This window comes from Liolophura sinensis, chromosome 1 (genome assembly GCF_032854445.1).
Source record: "Liolophura sinensis isolate JHLJ2023 chromosome 1, CUHK_Ljap_v2, whole genome shotgun sequence".
Lineage (NCBI taxonomy): Eukaryota > Metazoa > Mollusca > Polyplacophora > Chitonida > Chitonidae > Liolophura > Liolophura sinensis.
The window spans coordinates 27,200,368-27,223,085 of record NC_088295.1 but is presented as its reverse complement, the minus strand read 5'-3'; the positions used below and the strand labels follow the sequence as shown (position 1 = coordinate 27,223,085).

The window sequence follows — 22,718 nt, the reverse complement described above, 5'->3', positions numbered from 1 at the left end:
CATAGTTTCATTTTAAAATGTTCACTAAAATACATTTGAATTATTTTTAATTCCGTAAGAAAGAGATGAGTTGAACATTTACAGCCAATTAGAGAAGAAATAAATAACCAGTGTGATGGATTTTGTTACACGCTTAATTAATTTATTTTGAGAAATCAGCTATAAATAGTTGTAGGCAACTCGTACGGAGAAAGAACTCACGAGACTTTCAGAGATGTTCGTGATTCGTACCCATGGTAACGGAAATCTAATTCAAATAAAACGGCGAATAGAACTGTCCAGAATTAGTAGACTAACGGAATGTGAACAATGCTGGGAGAAGCGTCGTTTTGCATTTATATTTATTCTGCTCAAGTTAAAAATTGCGAAGGCACGGGGATTAGTTTGCTTTTTACAACTCTGAGTTTAGCGAAACTTCATTAAGCAAACGAATGACGAATGGTTGTGAGAAATGTGGCCGCGGATTGCCGACTGTTCCGCCATGCTTCCTTTTATAGTCTCTTATCAACTTTAACTGCCGCCAGCCACGCATTATGAAGCGTATAAAAAAGAAAAAGAAAGCCTAACATGTCCAAACCTACAGTTTTTACTCTCGTTTCAGATAAATGCAATTTGTAGGGAATACAGAATCACCGGGAAAAAATTATTGCGGCTAATATCGCGATGTTGCTTCTTTTAATGAAGACATGACCGCATATTGAGAAAACAGATTGCTACATGAAGCAGTAACCAAGTCATGCGTAAAAAGTAACAAAGACTGATCACTAGCCAGTGGGGGTATTGGCAGATGATTGGAAGGGAAACAAGATCCATGTCATATTCCCTGCTCTTCCTTTCTGCACTTCTACCCCAACCCCATTTCCCCCCAAATACACACCATTAACCGATCACTTGAACAAATATAAAACAACTTAGTGCAATTATAAGGACGAGGCAAAGTTAAACACGGCCAAGCGTCTAGAAGTGAGCCTAGCCGTGTATCAACCTCTCCCTCAACTTAGTACACCCTTGCCTACATGGCAACGGAGACCCCTGGTTAGTCAGACTGAGCTAGCTACATATAACGTCTCCTCGGTCTTCACCATCCACACAACCACTCCTTATGTCATAGTGGAAAAGACAAACAAAATCGATATCGCAAATTTTTACCCAAACAATATTAATTGCGTTGCCTTAATCAGTTAAACACTGGTTTCTTGCGATTCAGTCTTTAATGTGGGACAGATTTAAATATGCTCTGCTCTATGTACTATTTGTTTAATTTATTCCTGTCTATATTTTCAATAATTTAAATACTTATTTAATTAAATTACGTGGACTTTTAATAAATAAATGAAAAGTTTACATGTTGATTTCACAATATTTAATATTTCTATTTAAAGTTTAGGTATTTAAGTTTTATAGGTGATTTAAAGATGATATTAGAAATAATAAAGCTTATTTTTTAAAAAAATATTTAAATATCGTTCTTTCATTAAAAGTCGAGAGCCGTTGCAATAAGCAAGATCCAGAAAAGTAAAATATTACTTTTACAATCCGGCATTTTCAATCAGTTCTGTTCGGTCTATGTCAAAAGATTCCATGGTTAAAAATTCACATAATTGCTTTATTACAGTGAGCATTATGATATACAACAGAGAAAATAAATATTGGACCTTCAAAATAAAAAGACACTGCTTTGGAAAGGCATTAATAAGTTATAACTTGACAATGCATTTTACTGTGTCCTCTTCAGTAACGTCGAGAGAAAGAAATATTCATTTGGACAGAAGGCACGAATAATCTTTTAACACCCACATCATCTTTATAGTCTTGTCAAGATTTGCAAAGAGGCGACTCGTAAAAACTAACGGTGGGTATTTGTCAGTACGACTGTAATCTTGAGTAAGCCTTGTGTGCTCGCTGAGATGTTTGTCCAATCCAAGACTTCACTTATTAAACAGCCAGCAAGCTACAAGAGGGCCTCAGGACGGCCTCTATTCTAGTTAGATGACTGTCACTGCCGGGCGCACGTGTTCTAATGATGAGTGGGGATCGCAGATGGCCCGTCGGTGCACTGGAAACAAGTCTAATTGTCAGGAACACGACAAGATGTGTTAGGGAAGCGTATTTCCTCTGAGACAGGTAAAATAAGGAACACGAGAAACCCTCCATCAATCTGTTATAAAATTCTTGGCGAGGTTTGGCCGCAATCAGGTTGGTTAAGCAGACCAGTGTTCCCCGGGTAGAGCGTGGCGGGGCAGGAGAAAGTCCTTAATCTCCCCTGTTAATGAGAAGACAGGCTGGGCGAGGGGGCAGCCAGCAAAACCAACCCTCATCGTATTCTCTTTAACATTAACCTCACATTTTATCGACTGGGTGGAATTTTACAGCTGTGTTATTCCTCTCCGACCTTAGTCTTCAATTCTTTAGGTTTATTCAGTTCGTTAACAGTTTACAGGTGCATATTAATCTCAGAGAAAACAAACCAACTTCCAGTAACATATAATACAAAAATGAAGTTGACATTTCAACCACTTAAGTACATGTGATATAAATAATGACTGTAAACTAAAACCTGTAATATTTCCCTTTACTTAATTCAGATAACAAGAAAATGATTTCTTTAACTAGCCAAAATTTTATAAATATGGTATATATATGTGACAATGATTTTTAAATATATTACCCTTAACTTGGATTTCACAAGGATGGCTTGTATTTCGTACAGTTATCGAATTTATTTATTCTACATTATTTTATTAGTTTCATCACGTTATACCCATCTTTAAATTCCACATTCTGCTAATTTTTAATCATTCCTATGTAATAGAGTAAAAAGTTAACATATTTTCTGTCCAGCCGTAATGGATGTCTCATATCTCGTCCACATTATTACTTCTATAGCCGTATTTGACAATACAGGTTTAAGGCAAAGGAAGAGGTGTTTCCAAAATTTACCAATGTAAGTATTACTTTCATTTTATTCCCACCTCAGCATCTTACAATAACACTACAAATTGACTTTAGTTTCTATGTTTCTTCAAAGCTAACACTGTTGATCACATTGTATAGTTTTGACAGAAGCACAAGTATACGCTGTCTTCGACTTGTTACCACGATTATATAACAAGCAATTTTCTTATTTATTTTCTTTATTTATTTATTCAATTTTGATTGTTGTTTAATGTCATATTGTAGAATTTTCCAGTTAGACAAAATTTTTGAACCGTGGTTATCAGCTAAATGAACCAAAGGTGCACTTTCCATATATACCACGGATTTGATCTGAAAATAGCTCCAGTTGAAATTTTAGTTTTAAGTGGATACTATAATCCTAAATCTGACTAAGTGGTGTGACACACCCAAAATAAGATTATTGACCTAGCGTCATCTGGGACAAGTCTAACATAACACTACAAATTAGCGTTACAACGAACAAAACAAGCCTTTCAAGCAGGCCACATACAATAGTCGCAAATTGCGTGGCCTCATATACCATTTATTAAATGCACATAAACTGAACTAAATGTCAACATTTTCCTGTCAACAAAGATGTCACATGAATACACTGATGTGATCGTTTTCTTTTTAATAAATTAAGATGGTAATATTTTGATAGCACGAAGTTTCTTACATACATATTTACACATAATCATGTGATCTCAAATGTTTATAATGAGATTAATTAATTTATTTTATTTATTGGGTTTTACTGCCGTACTAAAGAAAATTTCACTTAAAAGACGACAACGAAGACACTTCAAGCTTACGGAAGGAGAAAAGTGTATGTAGGCCTATATGTATATATGCTTTGGGTTTTACGTTGTATACTTTACAATTTTCAGTCATATATAAGGAGGAAGAGTCATTAGGCTGCATGGGTATAAGACTAATGTAGAATGCTATAAAGACCAATACATACTATCAGTCTTCTAATATTTTTGTACATTGTAACCTTCACAAACGCTTTAAACTCTATATGGCATCCTATTATTTACCATTTATTAAAAGTTTCCACTGAGTTCTGACTTACCCGAACCCTTGCCTCTGTGAGATTGGTCCAGGCCGAGATCTCCTCCCTGGTGGCCAGATCCGGGTACCTGTTCCTAGCAAACATGGCCTCCAGCTCTTGTAGCTGTTGGCTTGTGAAGTGTGTTCGTTGTCGTCTTTGCCGCCTTTTATTCTTTTCATCGGCAGACCCTGCATCGTCATTCTTCTTATCGTCGGTCGGTTCTACTGAAGAACAAAATTCAGAATGAAACTATATATATAGACGACACTTGATTTTTGGGATTGAGGATATTTAATCGAGGTAATTTAACTCATTAAAAATATTAGGGTAGAATATAACCCAGGAGGTTACCTGTTTTAGGGCTGTGAGCAGAGTGTTCAACAAAATTACTAAAATCCATAAATCTCCATGTATCTGGGTTTCAGATTTCGAAGAGTAAGATTAATCATGAAATGATAAGAGTATCCGAATTCCTAAACATGTATGCATTTGCGCAAAGACGCTGAATAACACTAGTTTGGCCCCCTGTGTTTCAAACTAAAGCATTTTTAATTGATCCAAATAACCCTGAATTGCAATATTTTTTTCCAGGATATATTAATATCTATGAACTAATTTTACTCATGATTTAACTAAAAATATGTCAAAAAATGAATGCTTATAGAAATTTAATTCAATTTTGTTAAAAGCCTGTGAATTTATAATGCAAAAAAAAAATCAAATAAATTACAAGTTTTCCATATAATGTTTTCGTATTAACCAATAACAAAATAACAGCTTAAACAAAATGTAAAACAAGCGGAGCATGTAATTGTTTGTTCTGTGAAATTAGATTAGGCTCGGCAGTAGCGACAAATATAGCAAAGATTTTTCCATAGTTATACATACGCCCTGACGGCAAATAACAACATTTATAGAATTCTCTTATACGGAATATTCATTAAACATCCGGCCCTTATCCTACAGGTAACCATGGTAACCAGTGATCTTAGGGTCATATGTATCAGGGAAATGTCTAGACAGACGATAAAATCTCCATATTGAGTGACCAGTCATATACAAACTCGGAGCGACGTATATGAAGGACATAGAAACACTATAGCCTCTAGGGGTGGTTGTTTTATACGAAATAAAGTAACCTTACCATCCACTAATGTGACTGTTAGAATAAGAACTTATAAAGCGGATGAGCAAAGCTCCTTAGTTTACGTGTGTGAAATCTAAATGATTCGCTTAGCTGACAACGATGTATGGTGGAGCATATTAAACACTGATTGAACAATATTAGCCGCAAGAATGAGTTTGAAATTTAAAATCTGAGAACATATTTAAAAGTTCACGTTTTATACCACTGATGACAATGTCTGACTTTTTTTAAAACAGTACAAAACACTGTAAATCAAGGACGACATGTAGAACGTAAGGTTCCTGGAAAGTTCTTATTTTTGGCCACATATTATTATAAACAGGTACAACTTCGTTGACAGTTTTAACTCAGTAAGTGGATAGACTCTTTAAAAGTAATAAGTTGCTATTGTATATATATGCAATGGACTAAAATGTACAGCACATTAATGGAAATTTTATAAACTCTGTGATAACTATAGCTGCTGCATGAAGAGAGTACCCGGAGTACTACTGCATTAGACGTAGTTTGTGACAAATCCAGAATAGGTCAGAACCAGAGCAATTCTCCACAGTGTTTCTGTTAGGTTTTCCAGCGGTATATTCACGTATACGATAGGTTTACATGGCGCTACAGTATTCCAGAAGCATTCGGCAACTTGACCTTTTCATCAAGCACTTAAGCCAGATCAATTTATCGTCAGTTAATCAAATTACAGTTTGACTGGTACCTCCTTATATGGGTAAAGCACAAGTACTGCGGCGAAATGGCGCTAGGTCACCCTATTTCTTTTCAAGTCCCTGAAAACGGCCAAAAAGTCATGCCCCTCGTGCAGCGTTACCATGGATACATTAATGACCTTAAACACTGTTGCAGTCTTTAGTCACATTTAGATAAGATGTGGGATAAATTGAATTATCTGTCGACAGGTAAGATGGATGAGGGATGTATTTAGCATTATTACTATATACTTAGAATCCAACTTGGAACAACCACCAGTTATACCATGTTATTTTGTACCTATACAACCAGATCTACCTTGATTGTTACCTATTAATTGATTTGAATAGTAACTAGTTAAAACATGAATTTAGAAACAATTAAAATATTAAACTAAATAAAAAAGTACCCTAATAAAGACATATGAGAAATCCTGAGAAATAACACTTGATCAACTTGATGTTAAATAATATCCACTTTCAGGCTGAGAACATTTCGGGCAAGGACATTGTACATGGTTTATCTAAATCTAGGTCAGTATATAAATGTAAGGGAACGTATGGAAAAAGCGATTGCATGATATTGTACAGGAATATCAAAGAAAAAACTAAAATAAAAGACCATGAATTTAAAGGTGGATTTAAAACTCCTTTTTTGAAAATTAAAAAGTGATAAATTGTTGTACTATTAAATTAATAATGCCGTATGCAACAACTGTTTATCAAGAACAGCTGGCTTCATCTACAGCCTTGACCTAAGTGCGAGGTCAAGGTAACATACATATACAAATAATAATAATAACAATAACACCTGTATCTGTTTTAAACACGAAGTCCAATTTAAACAACAAGTTAGATCATATTTTAGAAACTAAAACGCATCGAATACTAGAACTGTTTCGATATCTGTATGTTCGTATTACATGCTTAAATACCGTTGACTAAATAACGATACTTTTTAGGTATTACCCTCCATGATACGCACTCGTTTCGCATATTATGTTAACAGTTACAAGTTAATGATAAATATAACAACCCAGAAGAAACAAAAACTATTATACAAGGTCCTAGAAAGCTTGTTCCTCCTGGAGAACAAGAGTAAAGTGGCGGGGCTCCTGAGTGAGTAAGCCGGCCTACCTGGGTAATGTTTAGGAACACCTGGGTCTCCAGGGGTGCCTGTTAAGTGACAGCCCACATTAGGCAAGGTACTTCCTCCAGCACTACTCTCTGTCACCGTATCAAGATTTTGCATTGTCATACTGGACATAGATGTTTCACAACTGGCCACGAACTCCTCCAAGCACAGGGGCTCATTTAAAGGGTCCATCTATAGAGAGAAGACAGGTAAAATCTCTTCCGATCACTTAATCACTGAGGTCCGCAGTCGGGTCCCCGCTCCTCGTGCACTCTCACTACTCAGTAAGAACTACCCCCTCAGCGGAGTCGCTTAGCTCCTGGTCTACTCATCACTGTCAATACTCGGCTCCAGCCTACGCGCAATTAATACTAGTTGATGCGAAGACAGAAACAAAGGTGCAGAACTAAATAAAAAGGCGAGAGGAGCGGTGAATATGTAATTCCTTGTGCGCTGCCCCCGTCTCCTCAGCATGAAATACGGGCATACAATATGCGCGGGACGTCTCACTAGTATGTGTATTTGAGCCGGCCACCTCCGTGACGTCACGTCGTTTGATGTGTGTACACGCTACCCAGCATGCAGCGGGCGAGGGTCTAAACCAACAGGCAGATTCCAGAACGGGTCTGCAACTAATCTCAGTAATTCTTTACATAACCACTGATTATAGTTAGTGTCAAGTCAATATTCAACTATCTCCTCAGTGAATGGTGAGCTAACGAGGTGTGTGTTGCTCCTCCACCAGTCAGACACCTAGACTGACTGGATGGGATGTTCGAATCTCTGCTCGTACCGTGTTAGAGTGTGAAAGTGACGGCAAATAGAGAGCGGCTATGGCGAATACGGCTGACCTTTTCCTTTCTCACTCCCTTAACACATCAACGTACCACGGTCATGAATGAGCACATCGCCAACAGAGAATGCAAATGCTCTAACCCAACTAACTTGAAAAAGTTTTTTTTCCTCTTAAATCATGACTCGTCCTGATTGCAAATAAACATGCTTTCGCACCAATTGCAGTGATTACTATTCGGACGTCAAAACATGTTATATTTAGCAGTCATCTGAAGAGCAGTCCATCACCTAACAGTTCCACTTATGCAAGCCTAATTATGGCATTGTGTTTAAATATGTCACTGGATGACGGTATCAGCTCAATGTTGCGCCTCCGATGTCAATCAAGAGTTTAGACATCTGCGAAAACTCGAGTTCTCAATAAAGAACTAAGGCTGTTAGAACCAGGTAAAATGGCCTTTAGTAGAGTCGTAGCTGTCAGCCTACAAGTGAACTGCCCCGCTTCAAACCAGAGGACTGCTAAGTATGCTTTAGATCTGCTAGAGACGACACAAAGAAAAATGGCGTCCCGAATTTCCGCCATGGAAACAAGACTGCTTTCCTCTGTGAGCGTCTTTGCTATTTTCTTGTTTAACTTCCTTCTGTCTGATGATGGCAATCAAACAATGTTGAAATTTTATAACCTATTCAAGATTTTTCTACCTTTGGCTAGCGTATGTTTATCGTCTGTATGGAAACAGACTTGTAGGAAGGTTCAAAGCGGACCGCTGTCGTAGCCCAACCAGGTGTGTTTATCTCGGCTAGGCATGTCTCACAGAGAAACTCACCTAAACTTAATTACAAGGTCGCTTTTCAAAGGTCAAAGTTTGATTTCCCCGCCTTGCCGTCCGTGTCACATTGGTCTAACCACATTCGCTTGTGTCAACAACGCTAGATGTATTATTATGGAGGTAGATTAAAGAACAAGGGACCGGGACAATTGACAGAACAATATTTGTAACAAGCTAGAAGGGCATTAGGAATTTTCTAAAACCATGAAGGTTTGTAAGAAATTATGTGAGAGAAAAACATCAAAAACATGTTGATTTGTAGCATGTAACCACCACGGCGCCATCAGTTGTTAGACAAATGCTAGACAAAGGTACATGTGTTATTATTGTTATTATATTTATGCGTCGAAATAGAATACATTTGTATACCGATCTTGGACAAATATGGATGCTCCATGTCAATAATCCCTAGGCCAGTTAGAAAATAAGAATTGGTCAACACTTTTCAGTGATGGCGTGAATGAATGTTCTATAGACGAATAACCATATGGCCATCTACATTTTGTTTACGATCATTCCTGAGTTACAACAATAAACAAACGGCTGACAACACATAAAGCGCATACACTAAGTTCGACATAATTTCAGCATGGACTCCTGTTGTTGTTGTAAAACTGCATCGTTCTGTTCATTCCTGACCGCTCTTCAATGTGTCCGTAACAAACGTCCAAAAGATGACAAAACGCAACTATGTTTTATAGTAGTTTAACTAGACATTCTCGTAATCGTATTATTCAACGAATCCAGTCTATCATAGTATAAATGATGTCGTGCAAAATTAGAAAAAGGAGGATTTATATACTTTTGTCACAGTTATCACTGAAAAGTGAATATTGCATTGAATGAAATTCACCTGATGTCTATATATCACATACAATCAGGTTCGGTCTGTAGGATGTGCATGACTATATACAACACACGACTACCTCTATACTGAACTGACGTGGCTGACACCAATTTTAAGCTCTCACTGGATTTATTTATTTGATTGATGTTTTACGCCGTACTCAAGAATATTTTACTTATACGACGGAGACCAGCATTATGGTTGGAGGAAACCAGGCAGAACCCGGTGGAAACCCATGACCATAGGTTGATGGCAGACCTCACAGTAGATTAAGATCGGCTTTAAGCAAAGAATTATCTAATTTCTACCACTGAGTAGTTAGTGTATATACAAGTTCGTTCGCAGCAAGAAAGCACCGCTTTTTTAAAAGTCCAGATATAATATTCGCTATAAAACATTCAAAACAAAACGAAAAAAGGTCTTAGTAATGAATTACTTACTCTGCCTATTCCTGTACAAAACCTCGCATTAGGATCTAGCACTTTGCGAGTGGAATATCGCTGTCCACAAAATTCATCTTGATGTATATGAAGTACAACATAACGCATAAAAACTCCACTGTCAAATGAAAATTCAGGCATGGAGACAATTACTTCACACACTGACAACAGGCGTGAAAATGCACATCTTATATGCATGGAAGACCCTCGTGTAATGCAACAATATGAAGCACAACGTGACCACGTTTATGAATGTATCTTCGGCTAATCAATGGTCTTGTCATGGACCTTAACAGAACACTCTTATCAGATAAGAACACCCAAGCATGAAAATGGCAGGTAGGAATAAAACCAAATAGCTGTTGGACGACAAACTCATGCTTTGAACAAACCTTTGTACTGTCTAAGGTATGTCTAGTTTTTGTCTATGATCTGTTTACCTACATGCGAGTTGAGTCCAAATCTCCAGCAGTTAAGTTGTCGAGTCGGACAAATGGCAATTAGCATGTCTGAGGTATTTTTGTAGACAAAATGGTTTCTTTGCTAAGGTTGTTATATTTACATAGCTGTTTATAACAAGGTAAAATTATGGTCTATGTGTGAGAGTCCTGGGATTTATGGTCACAGTCTAGACGTTGTCCCGAGATGACGAAGCAGTCTCAAATTTAGGTCTTGACTTCAAAACAATTTATGGCGTTAAATTCTGGAGTTACTGTAGGAATTTGTACTTTCACACTTAGAGTGGTCTAACACATTTATGACGAAAATGAAAATCAACATTCAAGATCAAACATAATCTCAGGAGTAATACCACAAGTGAAGACTCTCTAATTTAAATCTAAGACAACTTCATGATCCTGGGGTAGGCCCGTAGTCTTCACGCGCATGCGTGTAATCAAAACGCAGCAATCGAATTTGATTCCCGCGCCCTCACCGTATTTACGAGCATTGGTATCAAAAAGTCTTGGATGCTCGTGAGGCCGTTTGCGCAGTATCGTGTTCGTTACAGACCATTTGGAATAGTTCACCAGTAATTCGTATAAGTGAAAAACTCTTAAGTATGGCGTAAAGCAACAATCAGTTAATGAATAAATCAAATCTGACATACACATATCATTGCCACCACTATATATGTCCTGTATTTTGAATTAGCCACGAATTTCAACGGTCACACAGACTTTCATTTTTGGTCTGACTTCAAACGGTGTGAAAAACTAATAAACCAACGTCTGAAGAAGATTAATGAGGCATAAAGAAATTGGATTGCCCACATTGGTTACTTCAGTGAGGTTCAGATGCCTCGCTGAGAGTTGAACTTTTGGTTTCAGATCTCCTGTCTGAGTTGCACATAGAACATAAGTTAGCCAGATCTTCATTTCACAACATTCGGGGATTTCATAACATTTTCATTATTCATTATTTTCAGGAAAAAACTGTGACCATAATTTAATACTGCTTACTGGAAACGCTGTAAAACCTATGTAATATTTCAATGCAAGGAGCCTTATTTAAAGTCGCGTGGTAACGAGATTTTATTTCTCATTCTAACGTGATGACATTACTCCTGATGCATCAAATCCAACATTCAGCAATGCCGCAAACATGTGTAAATCATTTTAAACACGACGGATATGCTCTGTTTTTAAGATTTCCCAGCTTCCATTGTTCTTCGGAACTTTTGTTTTGTCTTATATGAAGTTCGCTTGAGACCGTTTGCCTTCCACAAATATGACGGATATGTATACCAGTCGTCAACCATAAAAAACGTCAATAACTGGACGACAAAATTCCAAAACAGCGTTCAAAATAAACTAACAAAGAGCTAAGAAAGTATGCAAAGTAAGCAAGAACTGGCTATAGGACAGAGGCACGTTGAGTGAAAGACGCAGGGAAGGCGCAAGAAAATTAATGTTCTAGACGCAAAAATGTAATTTGCATCAAAATAATGTACCATGCTAGTTTATCTCAATTACGAGTCGAATACAACTGTTCATGTCTTCTACCCGCGGAAGAGGACACTTCACAACTTGGACCTGTAACTTTCCCTTTATGAATCCTGAACACCACAGATATTTATAGCACAAGTCAACAAATTATACATACACGGAACCTTCTTGTATTATTTTATACCCAATGAACAGTTAACTGACGAGAAATATTTGACCCATGTTTATCATTATTGCCAAAAACTCGGGCAGTATCAACATTAGTATAATTAGCCTATGTATATGCGTGAGGAGAAAGTTATGTACTGCATGGCAAGCTGTTGTAGAAATTTAAAAGATAATCACAATAAATAGATAATTACACGGCTAAATATTTATTATTTTTATTTCAGTTAAGCCTAAATTTTCCCTACACCTCCGCCACTCAGTACATATGTGTATTTGCAGAAGGCGCTTTGAGATGAGGTAAGGCGTAATACACCAATCGAAATAAAATAAAATCACTTTGAGATGAAGGCAAAATGTTAATTTTCTTAACAAAAGAAAATGTTTGAAGTTAGATGCTAAAACTCGATTTGATGAATATATTTAAGAGTTTAAGTTGTTTTACACTTTTAGGCAATATAGCCTGAAATCGTTTTGTCAAACGCGAACCTCGATATAGTTATCATCGGATGATAACCTTCGTTTTCTTGTTGTTGAGTTGGCTCGCACGTATACAACCATTAAACAGTCACGTGGAACCATACACAGCTATATGGTTACGTGCGTTACAGCCCAAGGAAAGCCAAATCAAATTAGATAACGCTTAAAATATCCAATAATAATATTCAGTAGTCCACGGTTAGATGTACGGATTAAAGTATTTACGACTGTACTAAACTCCTTTACCTATTTACCATAGCGCAGGTAAAAGAGAACCAATGTACAATGTACACTATGCCTAACATAGTGTTCATTTCTTTCATTAGCTGGTATTATAGTCTCTCCTTGAAGTTATCTTCAGTATTAGGTATATCTAATTGTCATAAACGACTAAACTTATTACCTCTCCAACATAAGCTTTGTTATTAAGAATAATAAGCGATAACCATTTGACCTATGCATTCAAAAAAATAATCATCTTTTCATTACGATGAATATAAGGACACGCAATTTACATATCACAAACTTAGAATACTCGGAAAATTATATTATCAATCAGGATATCACAAATTTATAATAAAACTTTATTTTATATAAATAAAAAGATGAAGAATCACATCACATTTACATAAAGTAATCCCAAATATTAAAGCAATATTGACTGAACAAAAATATGCATATCTTGTTCTTAAAACACCAAAGCCAGTGCGGCTTTGTCAAACTATAGCACAGAAGACTGATACGTCTTCACAGGTGCATGTGAGTTTGACCGAATATCAATATTACTGGCATAGCGCTATTTACTGCTTCAAACGCCTTGTCTGTTTTATGGATGTACTCGTGCACGGTTGATTACATAAGCGGATGAAAGTGTAAAATTTTGACAAGAAAACTTTCAGCAAAATCACGATAGGAGATAAAAAATATTTATCTCAAGCTCATTTATGGGTAAGTCCTAAATCAAAGGTCATGAATCATTTTTTTTTTATTTTACTTTATTTCTGAATTAAAAAAGGAAATACATGCATTTGACATTTGTTATCAAAACTTTCGTCCTTCGTAAGATAAACGTTGTCTGACTTTTAGAGGTGACATCTATATAAATGATTTATATAGGTGGCAACAAAGGCAAGAAAAGAAGGTTTATATTTTAGGTAAACCACAAATACCCTTGCTGCCCTTGTCTGATCTTTCAACGTCTGTAACATGAGTGTGTTTGAAAAAAAGCTTCCTAATAGAGATCCGGTTGGCTATGTCAACACAGGGACCTATATATTATGCGGTGTCATACTCTGTATTCAGACGTGGGTTGAACCATATTCATATATACAGCCTCCCACTTCTATGACAACCCCTCCCTAACACCGACTATTCTAGAAAAGTCGGTGAACTACAAACTGACATATAGGTGTGAAGAATGTGCATTGATATCCTGGTGTAGAGGGACAAAGATTACACTATTTTCGAAAAACAGAAAAGGTGATGTAATATAACAAGCATAAGGCTTTGGCAAATTTCAACCGAACATGTCTGTGCTGTTTCAGTGGCAAACGTATTGAAACGCGCCACAAATGTCGCCATACTCTCAAGCATTGTGGTCGAGTAAAGCGACATTTATTGCCTTAGAATTGATCAGCGTAGAATTCGATGAAAGTGTTTTGGTAAGGGAATCCGGCGAGATGAGCAGAGCCCGGCAGAAAGGTGATTGATACCGCTTGATTAAGTATTCTGACACATCCCGCCAATGGATGTCTGCGGGCCCCCAACACTTTCCCCCAAGCCATCGAATTAACGTGTGGAACTGGTCGGTCCTGGCAGCTGAGCCGAGCGAAGAGAGTCTATGATAGAAGGGAAGGGGATTAAGCAGAGAAATGGCATGGCGGGATGATTGCAGGCTGGGGTAATGAGGTGTCAAATTTTCCTAGGGCAACACAAACTTCAACAAACGCTTGCATTTATAAAATTATTACTGCTACTAATGCCGGGTTAATAATGTTCGTCCCCGAGCGACGCGCTTCCTGGGAGAGAGCGATTCCAGCGGTAACGACACAGCGTTACAGACGCGATTACAGATACACGCCAATTGTTCCTTTACAACGGACGCCAGATAGCGACACAATACAGTCAAAGGTAAGGGATCCTTAAACGGCCGAAATCCCGAGGATGCAAATAACTGAGAGGGTCCTTTGATGAGACAAGGAGAAGGTGGTATTTGCTCAGGACGATACAGGGTCGCACCATGCCCCTTCAAAAGATACCCTCAAGGTGTCGGATTAACTGTTTGGATTTTCTTTTCCCCATTGTCCAGTGTTACAATGTGACCAGGGCTCGGGGATCTCTAAATCACCGTCTATAGTGCCCGTCACACGCCCAACTCTATTGACACAGCTGTAATTTGCCACTCAAGAGTTAATAGGAAAGATACTACAAATTGGAGCATTAGATAACAAAATAAATAGTATCAATAATCGAATTTTGAACAAGAGTAAGCCGCTTCATTCCAGACGAACATTCCAGGTGTACCGTTATTGTAACAGAGAAAAAACGACATGAAAATGGAAGAATAACTAATTTATCCAACATGCTAGTGAACAGGATTAAGTGGGCGGGAAGGTCGACCCTTGTGATAATCGGGGGCGCTCCCTTCGCTACGAAGTCGTGTCAAAACATTTACATTTGTACCAGGACAAGCTAAGTCTTCACAATTCAGGTACAGCATAACACATATCTCATGTATAGTTTTTACCCTGCATATTAAATTAAATTAACTACAGTGTATAGAATTATCCGCATAATAAGTTATATGACTATAGTCATATGCGAGTTCATCGTTTGTCTCGGAAGAATTAAAACTTTCTCGTAATTCTTTAAGAAGTTGTGAATGTTGCGTCTTTGAATTGGCACTTTCATGCCCTACAGGGTATGTAAGCATCATTGTGTGTATCAATATTGTGAATCAGTTTGTAGGCAAGGTCATAAGTATTAATTAAAGAGTTACTAAAACTCAATTTCATTTGGTGTTTTTTAAATACTGAAAAAAAATTCTGTACTTCTTAAATCGTCAATTACATCAGGACTGTCTTCGTACAAAATTATACACTTATTAGAGCTCAGTTATACACATTTTGAGAAACGGCGTTCTGTTATAGCTATATATGTTTAACGCTTTTGTGAAATAAATCCTAAATATAGTTTTAGTTTAGATGCACGAAAAGATCCAAAAGGATTACAGGGGAATTGTTTCATTAAAAAGATGAAAAATCTTAGTAGTGTCCGTGAATTTTCCTTCATAATCCAAAAAGCGCAACAATTAATTATTACAACATCGTTATAGTGTAGTGTATTGCCATTAAAAAACAACACCATCGATGATACTTTAACATTTTAAAATTGTATATTGTACAGTATTTCGAAATGAAGTTTTAAAGTTTTAAAGTTAAAGTTAAAATTATATTCAGTGAACAATTTTTGAATCGAAATATAACTGAGTTTTAGTGGCAAGTATAACGTCAATGAACAAGGAAGCGGTTGACTAAGGATTTGGCATGCATGAGAAGTGAACTTTTTCACATCAGCCCATACTTAGTAAAAGGTTAATTTTAAGTTTTAAAAGTACCTGTTTTTGTGTGGATTTCTGTCCGAATAACCACAATATGGCCTAAAGTACGCATGGCATTTACCATTTTATGGAGACAAGTAATTTACAGGTATTGAATTTAGTTACAGCTAATTCATGATCACTGTCTAAATATACTACTTGTAAAGTAAAACGTGTATTGTGTGACTACATCTATCATTTCTGTTATGTGTGCCTGACAGCCATTTTTTTTTTGTTGGCTTGACAACCTCCATATATGCGTCAATTTTATTATACAATTGCCTTTGTATGCTGGGGTAACACTTTTAAACATATGTTGAAAGAAAAAAACACTTCTGGTTATGTCTTTGTATAAAAGGTTCATTTACATGGAACCCGAAAATGGGACATCCCAAACTAAATGTATTTAGCGTTTACTCTAGCGTTTTAACAGAAGTTTAAGATTTTCAGTCCACTCGAGTAGAAAGTAAAACAAAATATACATTGTTAATCACCAAAAAAGCTGGTTCATAGTTTCATTGAATTTCAGATGATACTGATTGCATTTAATTTAGGCAACTTAACAATCTATACAGAGAATCTGTACACATATGAGCAGCCAGCCTATATATAGGTGCATGCGAGGTCAGCAATATATACGTCGCGTTGAATGACATTGTGACAACTAAAATTAAAGAGCAATTTTGGACAAAAATACATTGGCATTATGGCCTTTTATTGCTCGTCTTTCGCCTAATGCTGGCCTGATTTCCTATGTCATTTGTTCTTACTGCTTTATTATGGAATTGGCATGGGTTGTCAGTGTTGTACCACGTCCGTTGGAAACGAATGCCTTTTAGAACGGTTGCACACTAAAAATAAGTGTTTCGTTTCGTATATGTTTCGAGTTTTACTGCTGTACTAAATGCAAAACACGTGTTTATCGGTGTTTTACTTTTTTATACACACAAAGTCTTGTTTGCTGGAGCGTATTTATGTTTATTTAAAATATCCACGATATTACTATGTACAAATTTTCACATTAGTTTCCCCTGCATAGGTTTTATGAATAAACACCAGGACGCGTTTCTAAACTAACAGAAATGTGTTTAAAGACGAAACACTTATTTTTAAGCCTATGACTTGAATATAAAATGATTACATAATGGAAAAAACGTACTCTTTTTCTAGAATAAAGTTATTTGAGCTCTATAAATGACTGAGATGTATTTAAATATGAAAACTAATTTCTTAATACAGGAACAGCGAAACTTTATGATTAAATCAATATAACAGGAAAACAAGTGTTTAGCAGACCGTACAATGTTCTTTTGTATCTCATATAATCCAGATTTTTGTTTTATTTTTGTTTGCTCTTTTTTTTTTAGAGATTATGATACACTGAGCTGTTTTGAACACTATGATGCTTCTCAAAACATATTTAAAAATTTTCTCACATGCTTTGAAGTTAAAAAAATGTTAAGATGATTTTAAGCAATTAGCATACTTAACATGGTGTCAAAATTGACTCATTGAATCAGTCCAGTGCTTCATAATTAACATATACTAAAACTCCTGTGATATGCTTCAGTGATAGCAATAGCCTGAAGTTTTCCCGCGAAGCGATGCCTAGCAACAAGACGCCATTTGCATAAAGAGCTAGCGGACATTTTTTTTCTGGTAAAGGGCTGGAAATAGACACGTTTTGTGAACGGCCTTCTGGCACAGGTTCAAAGCAGGCTTGCTGGGAGCAGAACAGGAAATACCAAAGAAAAGAGAAAACTATGTTGTCACATTCGTTTCTCGATTCCTTCAGTATTTGAACTGGAGGATTTTCTAACTTTGAACTTGGCCGCAAAGCTCTAGATAAACGAGGCTTCCTTTTGTAGTGAAGTGGCCTACCCGCCTGCAGTGTTGTCCGTGCGATGTTGGCAAACAGAGCGCCAGCTTGGGGCTTCTACCACAAGAATGTTGGCAATACCCCCATATACATCTTTGGGATCAACGTAATTAGATAAACTATCAACTGCTCTCAATGGAGCGGGGACGTTTCTAAGACATTTGTTTAAGCCCAGTATTCGTAACACTAACGCCTCAACCAACAAGCTTTCACCTCCGGTCAAATGGTAAAACGCAGCCATAATTTTACAATCCCATTATCTTTATCGCAGTGCCAATCATTTGTAACATAATTACGCTAATTGCTTGCAATAACAGCAAAAAAAGCAAATCCTTTTTTTACGTTAATATGAAGATTTCTCCAAGGTTTCATACAAGTATATGTTCTGGTTGATCTTTTGTGGCAGTTAATGCACGTAAAATAACACCTAAGCAGAAATTATCATGCATAACTTTTAAAAAGTTACTGAAAAATATTAATAGAAGCAAACAATGGAACATTTATCAATGGTTAATGGAACGGGGCAAAACAAATCTACAGTAGAATCTTTATTCAAATATGAAGGCTATATATATATATATATATGTATATATATATTAAGGTGTATGTATACAAGACATAAACAACGTCAAACAGAAACATTATGAAAACAAAGACGGTAGCTGAGGCAATTATCTGTTGTCGAATACAATCTGACAATAAAAATAGCAATCCTTCATAAGTCGCTAATGCAAACATCAAATGTTCCTTTTCAGCAAATCTGGTTACTTAACAACATCATGCAGCCTTATACCGTGCATTGGGATAGGAACAAAGACGTAAACGTGACAACGAAGACGACACCAAGCAGAATGAAATCAAAGGATTGCAGCAAGTTTATCTCTTAGTGGGCGCGGAATGGTATACGAAAGGGTTCCCGATAAGGTATTTTAAAAGCATTAACAGAAGATACTTTTACTCTGGCTGTTTCTTTGAGTTTTGAATACAGCCCGGTCTGATGATGGGGAAGTCTGACTCAGTCCCCGCTAGTTTCAACAGAAAGCCATTGGTTGGCAAATCTTGCGGGGCAAAAACCCAACTAAAAACTTGTGAGATCGTGTAGCATGTCGATAAGTGCTAATACAAGAAACCTGTTCGCCGGAGTGGGGCTTTAATTCACATGTCAATTTTACACTCAATTTAAGGGTTTTTTGCCTGTGGCAATACAGCACTCTTGTTCTTCTTTATCATCAATATCAGGCCGGCATTTGTCAGTAAACCCTAGTTCCTCACGGCGAGCCCTTACCCTTCTACACAACACTCCCATGGCGATAATATTACACAGGATGGCTTTCCAAACGCACCATAGAAAGCTTTTGTTTTCTAATATTTGCCACGTCTTGGCGTGCAGTAATAGAGGGTCGCAGAATAATATCAAAAATAGACATTTTAGTCCAAGGGAGATAAAAGTAATTAAAAATTATTCCTCAGTCACAAAAGCGGGCCATCAACCTTGAGGGACGTTGAAAGATTTTCTTAGGTCTCCACCGATGTAGCTTTTAAGATGTGGTAGAGAAGGCGCGTGCTATTTCAATACAACCGAGAAGTACTATCCCCCAAAGTGCCGCTCCGATCACCCCTCGTAACACTACTTTTAATTACAAAACGTGTGTTTGAACAATAGAACCTCAAGAATTTAATCTTGAAAAAGGGAAGTTGTCAAACAAAGGCCGCTAAAGTAATTCCTGAAAACAAATATCAGAGAAGCCTAATTTTGAGCAAAGTCTGTATCTTCCATTCAGATCTTCGTGCTCGGGCAAATATTGACTGAGGAAAGTCGGTCTCGTAGTGCTCTTGCAAACCGTGCAGTCGACTCAAAAACTACCGTGTACATTTGTCTATCAACCTGATTTCCTGCTACTGACTCAATCCGAAATGGGGATTTTTGATTTCACATATTCTCGTCCTTATGGTCGAGGAGACGCTTTCTTTTAAAAAGCCCCCTATAGATCAGCGCACGCCTGTCGTGATTATTTGTACACATCTATATTTCCAATAATTAATATAACGGATTTGCAGGAAACAGGGTAAAATTAGCTCAAAGCCGTTTCATAATGCAGAGGCTTTTCGCCTTAAGTATGGTTGTAAATCAAATACATCTAAGCCATGGAGAACGACATTGACTTTTCAGGTGTAAAGTGGGCCTGTATGACTTAAGTCAAGTAGGCACGACCGACAAGCTAATTGAGGTGGATCAATTATTCTTTTGCTTGAAAATAAAAAACATACTATAGTATCCATTATACAAGTCGTTTTAGACATAATGGATATTCGTTTTCAAGATCAAGGGGCACAACCTTGCGTACGTTTTACATAATATTAATGACATACTGCTGTCGGAGAGACTAAAAAAACATTACTAAATGCCACTAAGCCCATTGAAGCTATGTGCCTTCAAATCCAAGATTTACATTATATATATATATATATATATATATATATATATATATATATATATATAAACACAAACTATAAACAGATCTGGCGAAAGTAACACCACGCAGAAATTTGCATGTTGTGAGAGCCTGTTGAAGAAAACAATTACAGGTAGCAAACACAGGAGGAATCTTTGCCGGTTTTGGGACACGGGATCCCTTTGAGTGAGACCAGTCTTCGTTTCATTCACAAATTTTCACATATCCGGTCACAGGCGGACGATGTTGATATTGCGTTCACAGCTGGCCAGGTGTTGTACACCTCGGATTTTCCTCGCCTTGGAAACCCGCTGAAGCAGAGCCTTCAAAATGTCGGTCACACTAAGGAATGGTGACATCCGGTATGCAAATCGACGGAGAAAGGTAGCCAAAGTTTACCGTATCTTCAAAAGATTTCCAGAGGAACCGAAAGAAAGCATCTGTTGCCTCAAGTTAAAAAGCCCACGTCCCTTATTTGAAGTGTGGAGTATGGCGAATGAGAGGTATGCCAGTTATCCGTGTGTGTAGCTCTGCGACATGATGACACAATCACACCTGTGGCGAGGGCTTGCACACCTGCGCCTCGTCTTGTCTCTAGGGACGATAAAGAGGACCAAGATGTGCCCTACACCTATCACACACCCCACTACTGACCCAGGTATTACCTAATCAAGCCAATACCACACCTGATCGTCAACACGTCCGTACAGATCTAAGTGCCGCACTCATCTAAACATACTGTGAGACAACTTCGTGTAACCCCGGGCTAATGCTACAATCAATTCACTAGCGTCGGGGAACAATTACCCAGGCTAACTCCGACACAATGCCTCAGTTTCCCTCACACCTTATCTATTACATGCTGAGTCAAGTAAAATGACAGTGACGGGTCAAGTTATGCTCCATCTGATATACGATATTCCACAAAATTAAATCTGACGAAGTCAAATTAATTAATTAGCAAGATATCAGAGACTCGATAAATATACAATGCTGGGATGAAGTTTAACAAAATATGTAGTGTTCTCCGACACACCAGTCCTATACAAATACATTTCTGTTGCATGAAACCCACAGACAACGGCACAATGTCTCATACAATTAGACGTTATTTTCTTAATATGGAAAAGAAGTAATATTAAATTTTAAAGGTAAATAATTTTCTGAACATCTTTGTAATTTTACCCTGGCATAATGGTGCTTTACTTAGCTGTATCATCTGTTTCATCTGAACGACACTTAAATGCATGAAGGTATAAGTATCTATGATAGTTATTGTTTGTCTCATAATTACTAAGGTGGGAAGGTCTGGCAACAACCTTCGCATGGTTGTGGGATTCCACCGGGCCCTACCTGGTTTCCTCCTACCATATAATGCTGGCCGCCGTCGTATTAGTGAAATATTCTTGAGTACGGCGTAAAACATCAGTCGAATAAATAAATAAAGTAAGTATTAACTCAGTCTTGTCTATATAATATACAGAAAGAGAAATAAAGCTTCGTATACAGTGCACCTATATAGAGAATAGGGAAACTCTTTCTTTCTATTCTCACCATCAACTGATACATGGTCTTTGCTTAACTGTCAAGTTATTCAGTCTTCCACTGAGAATGCGTCTGGGTAAAACCTTTACTAATTTACTTGTGTGACTTCTTTTTCCCACCACTGGAGCTGGATTTTCTCGGGTTACAGAGGTGTTAAAAGGGTATTTACATGCTTAAACTCGTGTGCGCATGGCCTTTGCGTCTTCCTAGTAACTCTTCATGAAAGGAAAATCCGCCATATACTAGGAACTTGTTTGCTGAGACAAAAATGCTGCTTGGATGCGAGCGGTGTTGGCTCTAGGGTTACAAATACTGTCGGTGTCTTTGATGTGTCTGGGGAGACTCTGACTGGTTGGGGCGATCCTCATCGACCCACGTACGCAGGGCTCGGGGACGGGCTTCACAGTAAATACTGACCGGCCCCTCCCGACCGTGGGGCACGGGTTATCGGAAATCAGCACTACCCTTAGCCTGGCACCGTCAGCGGGACAAAGTTGGACAGTGGGACTTGATCAACAGGTGGAAACCACTCAAATATTCACTTGGACATCGGCCAAACCATACTCGCATCTCCTCCAAGATCCCTTACTAATCGCCCATGTATAGATTCAGGTTTAACTCGTATAGACTAAACTGCTGTCGTATCACAGTGCCAATTCCACCTGAACAAGCGCTCTATATATACCTAGATACCTGATATCATACCACAATGACAGTTAAACCTGGAGAGGTAGTTTGTATCTACTTCAGATATCCAATATACATA

The 22,718-nt window shown here is 37.5% G+C and overlaps 1 protein-coding gene across 2 annotated transcripts in view; it reads right to left on the bottom strand.

Annotated features, from left to right (window-relative positions):
• The window catches only part of LOC135482346 (pituitary homeobox x-like), a 50,648-nt gene that overhangs the window by 9,642 nt on the left and 18,288 nt on the right, over positions 1-22,718 (bottom strand). Inside the window, exons 1-2 of one of the 2 annotated variants that reach the window (XM_064762279.1) lie at positions 6,977-7,109; positions 4,016-4,215 (exon numbers count right to left, since the gene is read on the bottom strand). In XM_064762279.1, the coding sequence (XP_064618349.1) occupies positions 4,016-4,215; positions 6,977-7,106 (330 nt within the window). In that variant the 5' untranslated portion in view covers positions 7,107-7,109. Of the gene's footprint in view, positions 1-4,015; positions 4,216-6,976; positions 7,110-22,718 lie in introns of those variants that run through there. The other variant, XM_064762280.1, reaches the window with a different exon arrangement.